The sequence below is a fragment of the Microtus ochrogaster genome, unplaced genomic scaffold, assembly GCF_000317375.1.
Source record: "Microtus ochrogaster isolate Prairie Vole_2 unplaced genomic scaffold, MicOch1.0 UNK48, whole genome shotgun sequence".
Lineage (NCBI taxonomy): Eukaryota > Metazoa > Chordata > Mammalia > Rodentia > Cricetidae > Microtus > Microtus ochrogaster.
Genome location: NW_004949146.1, coordinates 23,720 through 28,000, shown reverse-complemented (window position 1 = coordinate 28,000; position 4,281 = coordinate 23,720). Strand labels below are relative to the sequence as shown.

The 4,281-nt window shown below is 39.4% G+C and overlaps 1 protein-coding gene across 1 annotated transcript in view; it reads right to left on the bottom strand.

Annotated features, from left to right (window-relative positions):
- The window catches only part of LOC101997044 (DNA repair protein RAD51 homolog 3-like), a 27,223-nt gene that overhangs the window by 6,494 nt on the left and 16,448 nt on the right, over positions 1-4,281 (bottom strand). Inside the window, 1 exon segment of the mRNA XM_026777174.1 lies at positions 3,947-4,007. Coding sequence (XP_026632975.1) covers positions 3,947-4,007 — 61 coding nt within the window.

Below are 4,281 nucleotides of genomic sequence, written 5' to 3'. Positions count from 1 at the left end.
TGGCTTTGGAGCCTGTCCTGGATCTAGCTCTGTAGACCAGGCTGGTCTCGAACTCACAGAGATCCGCCTGCCTCTGCCTCCCAGGTGCTGGGATTAAAGGCGTGCGCCACCATCGCCCGGCTGTATATATAAAAATTTAATGACAGATTTAAATACATAAATTACTTGATATGCAATGCTACTTATGCTAAAAATTAAAAGTGGTGAAAAATATGTAACAACAGGAAGGTACTAATGACACACGTCACTAGGAATATAGTAGTGTTTGATGAGGCTCTAGGTTCAATCCAAAGCACTGCCAAAAAAGAAAAACTGCTGGATAGTGGCAGTGTACGCCTTTAATCCCAGCACTCAGGAGGCAAAGGCACGCAGATCTCTGAGTTCCAGGACATCCAGAACTACACAGAGAAACCCTGTCTGGAAAAGCAAACAAAAAGACAAAAGACAATGAAGAAAGAAAAAAAAGGAAAAAAAAATTAAAAAAACAACAAAAAATGCTAGAAGCAGCCGGGCGGGTGGTGGTGGTGCACGCCTTTAATCCTAGCACTTGGGAGGCAGAGGCTGACTGATCTCTTTAAGTTCAAGGCCAGCCTGGTCTACACAGTAAGTGCCAGGATAGTCAGGGCTACATAGTGAAACACTATCTCAAAAAATTTAAAAAAAAAAAGAAAAAAAAGAAAGAAGAAAGGAAAATTAGATAATCTTACAAAAAGTACACAAGTCATCTTACATCTCCAGTATGTGCCAAAAGGTGTCAAGTACATCTGAATTTTTGAGGAAATTATTAAGAAGCGATAACCTCAACTGCTCGCTCGCTCTTGGTGCAGGGAATATGGCCCAAGGGCTTTCTGAGACTGAGTATTCCTACGTGCCTCAGTCTGGCCATGAACTCCCAACCTTCCTCTCAAGTACGTTCTACCATGCATGCCCAAGTCAAAAAAGGGAGTAAGATTTTTAAGAAGCCTTTATACATTAGTACAAATCATTAAATTAATACTGTGGCGGATTGTGCCTATAATGCTAAAGCAGGATGCAAAAGGATTGCTAAGAGTTCCAGGCCAGCTTGGGCTATAGAAAGGAAAAAGCAACCCTAAAGTCAAAAGGGAATTGATCAACCTTTTAAGTTAGGAAATTCTCTTCAAATTTCTAGGTAAAAAAAATCTTTGTACATCATGTCAGCATCTCAAAAAGATCTTTTTTCAAGAGATCTTTTTAAACTAAACCAAAAAGAATCACTTGGCTCACAGCCCTAGCTGAGATGAAGCTTAACATATGGCTGAACTACATAGTTTGGGTCAGGAAGAAACAAGACAGAAGTACAATTTGTGCTCTAAAGCTGAGCACACATATGAAATGCTGTGTGGGGGTGTCAAGTATTACTCCACTCTACCACCAGATCTTCTTGGCAACGAGGGGTATAATTCTGAACAATCTTGGCCTCATATCATCATGAATATGCAAATTGGGGAACCCACATAATGTAAGGACACAGACATAATCATTTGATTGTTGGAATGCCATTCTGTCATTTGTCAAAGGTTAAAAATCAAATGTTGCTGGGTAGGAAGTGTTGGGGCACATCTTTAACCTCAGGACTGGGGAGGCAGAGGCAGGTGGATCACCGTAGCAAATTCCAGACCCGTCAGAGCTACACAGCAAGATCCTATCTTAAAAAAAAAAAATAAAAAGCAAAATATAAAATCAGATGTTACTAGTCCATGAGATAATATCTAAGCTCAATTCATATTATAAATATTATTCAAGGTTTTAGGTTTTTCTGTTCATATTTAAAGTGTTCATTTTTATAATTATCAGTTTATAAATTTTCATATTTTTAAAATAAATTTCTAAAAAGCATAAGAGTATACAGCTTGATGGCAGAGTGTTTGCTTAGCATTTCCCAGGCCCTAATTCCCTAATATCAGTGGGGTACTTTTCTGGAAACTCAGTATTTATGAGGTAGAAGCAAAAGTTTCAAGAATTAAGGCCATTCTATGCTATCTAGGAAGTTACAGGCCAGCCTGGGCTACTTGAGAGTCTATCTCAAAAACAAACAACAAATAAAAAGCATGTAAGACTTCACGCAATCTTATGGATGGGCCCATAGCTCATCTATAGTAGGAAAGCTTGTATTGAGCATGCTCAAAAGTCCTCGTTCAATTTCTAGTACCCAAAACCCAAACCAAACAAAACCACCATTTTCCCTAGAAGCAAATATTTCACAAAACTTAAAGACAATTTAGTTTAAACAATAAACAAAAATATCTTGATTCTTTACCGACTGAATTCTGATTATCATAAAGTATACACATCACTGTCATATCTACAGACTTGAAATCAACAATTCAGAGGAAAAGCACTTCTACTAGGGAATAAAAGAATTGCATGCAATATTATAATTATCTTCTAGAAAAGTTATTACAGGACAAAGGGAAAGAATTCATGCCTGACCAAGTTAGGTTTTAGTGACTGCACTGGTGTAGTCTTTTTTCCAACTGACTCACGCAGTCTCTACCTCCAGAGGCTACTGCACAAAGTCCGTGCCTTCCTTTCCCTTACAGCCACAGTAAGGGCTGGGGAGGTGGCTGAGGAGTGCAGAGCACTCGCTGCTCCTGCAGAGAACTCAGGTTCAGTTCCCAGTACCCACACAGCAGCTCACAATCATCTCTAATTCCAGCTCCAGGGGATCCAGTGCCCTCTTCTGACCTCTGTGGGCATTGGACATGCAAAAATCAGCAGGAAGACTACTCACATCAAATAAATAAATCCCTTTTTAAAAATTAAATAAAGCTGGGAGTGGTGGTGCACCCCTTTAATGTCAGCACTCAGAAGACAGAAGCAGGCAGATCTCTGTGAGTTCAAGGCCAGCCTGGGCTATACAGCGAACTCCGTGACAGCCAGGGCTCCATTGACCGATAAATATATATATATCTTCTCCACCCTCCAAAAAATTTTGTTCATGAAACAGAGTTTTATGATACGGCTTTTTCTATTCTTTTTTAAGGACTCTTGCAGTCCTAGGCTGACCTGGAACTACACAGGCCAGGTTAGCCTCGAACTCAGACTGTTCTCCTCAGTCCCCTGAGTGCTGGTATGTGCCAACATACCTAACCACAATATGAATTTGAAAGAGAATTAGAAGGTATGTAATGCAGCTTTCTAAGAACAAAATAAAAATATAGTATCAATACTGCCCTACATACGGCCTCAGTGTCCTTCTTTATTAGAGCACTTCCATACCAAGTTCTCTAGGTTATGCCAATTAATCACAAAGCAGAAAGGCTGGCATAAATCTGATATTTTTTGAAGTTCAGAATAAAAGACTGCATAGCTTTCAATGGCCTACTTTAAAGAAAAGGAAAGCCGGTCCATTCACTTGTGCAGCAGCTTTAGAAACAAACACAAAGGCTCCATGCTGCCATGATTTTATTTTAAAGAACAATACTTATGAAAGGCAGGTAAATACATGGGTAATAAAAGGGGAAAAAATGACAGACACAATTTCATGCAAGAACTATATTAAGCAACTAAGAAACACCATCCTATTTTCCACATGTATTAGTCCTAACGCTAACCTCAAAAGTTTTTCTTTTGTCCTGATTTTATTCTTCTTTCAATCCCTTCTGGGAACGCGGAGTACCACCTCCTTATTCATAGCTAACAAGGGATTTCAAAGAGTATCAGAAGGCAGCAATTCCTTAGCCACCTACATGTTCCAGGTGCATTCACCCCATCATTTAAATACACAGAGAATTCCCTATGTAGCTGAATGTGCAGTACTAACAGTGTGTTTCTATGTTTTCTATAACTGATGTCAAACAAGGCAACAAAAGCAGTGGTTTATGGGTCACTGCAAACCTCAAGCTGGGGACTAATGCTAGGAACCATTAAGTACGCAGTGTAATTAGACTGATATTCTGAATTATGAACTTATTTCTATACTGACCTTTGCTTTTGTTCCCAATGAAAAATAAGCCTTATCGTAGCAGCATGCCCCCAGCTTTCCCCTAAAAAAAAAAAGAATTAACTATATAATACCTTTAGAATTTTCAAGTTGCTTAGAAGGTCTCTGGCCAAATACAATCTTAGATTACCAAATTTAGAATAAAAATATTCTTTTTTTTTTTTGAATAAAAATATTCTTGAGCAGGGCGGTGGTGGCGCACACCTTTAATCCCAGCACTCGGGAAGCAGAGGCAGGTGGATTTCTGTGAGTTCAAGGCCAGCCTGGTCTACAAGAGCTAGTTCCAGGACAGGCTCCAAAACCACAGAGAAACCCTG